The 914-nt window shown below is 39.1% G+C and overlaps 1 protein-coding gene across 1 annotated transcript in view; it reads left to right on the forward strand.

Moving 5' to 3' along the window:
* ACAT1 (acetyl-CoA acetyltransferase 1) overlaps positions 1-914 on the forward strand; it is a 24676-nt gene that overhangs the window by 10307 nt on the left and 13455 nt on the right. Inside the window, exons 3-4 of the mRNA XM_023516059.1 lie at positions 106-201; positions 433-533. Of these exons, the coding sequence (XP_023371827.1) occupies positions 106-201; positions 433-533 (197 nt within the window). The remainder of the gene's footprint in view (positions 1-105; positions 202-432; positions 534-914) is intronic.

The following is a 914-nucleotide window of genomic DNA, read 5'->3' on the forward strand; positions in this document are numbered from 1 at the left end:
AAAGAAAGAAAAAGAACTCATTTCTACAATGTAAATCATGTACTTATTAGGTGATCACTAATGAATAAAATATAGCAATGCCTTTTTTGTTTTGTTTTTTAAAAGGGATTCCAAAAGAAGAAGTGAAAGAAGCGTACATGGGGAATGTTCTACAAGGGGGTGAAGGACAGGCCCCTACCAGGCAAGCAGTGTTGGGTGCAGGTACCAGGAACTCCCTTTTGCTTTTCTACTTCATGTGTGAGACGGTGAAATGGAGGTCATTTTAGCTTAAGTGAAATGTTAAGAGTGCTATGAGTCCACAGAAAGATTGGCAGAAGAAATGTTGCAGACTATCCTGGTGCACTTTGTCTATTTTGTTAATTTTAATTCTATAGTGGTTTTTGAAAAGCGATTATCTTTGTTTTTCAAAAGTATCAATTGTATTGGTTTTAGGTTTACCTGTTTCTACTCCATGCACCACTATCAACAAAGTTTGTGCTTCAGGAATGAAAGCCATCATGATGGCCTCTCAAAACCTTATGTGTGGGCATCAGGTAAGAAGCACCTTCTTTTCCATTTACTAATTAAAATAACATCCAGTGCCTAAAGTCATTAAAAATCTAAGCATATTCATATCCTAGAAATGAGGTCCTTGCTCATAAATAAAGTTGCTGTGTTGTTTCAGATACTATATTTGCTAATTCCATTTGAAGAATACTCAAAAAAATAAGTAGATGGGCTCGGCACCTGTAGCACAGTGGTTATGGTGCCAGCCACATGCACTGAGGCTGGTGGGTTTGAACCCAGGCTGGGCCAGCTAAACAACAATGACAACTGCAATAAAAGAGAAAAAAATAGCTGGGCATTGTGGCGGGCACCTGTAGTCCCAGCTACTTGGGAGGCTGAGGCAAGAGAATCACTTAAGCCCAAGAGTT

The sequence above is a fragment of the Otolemur garnettii genome, unplaced genomic scaffold, assembly GCF_000181295.1.
Source record: "Otolemur garnettii isolate 467f Iridium unplaced genomic scaffold, OtoGar3 scaffold00086, whole genome shotgun sequence".
NCBI classification, from domain to species: Eukaryota; Metazoa; Chordata; class Mammalia; order Primates; family Galagidae; genus Otolemur; species Otolemur garnettii.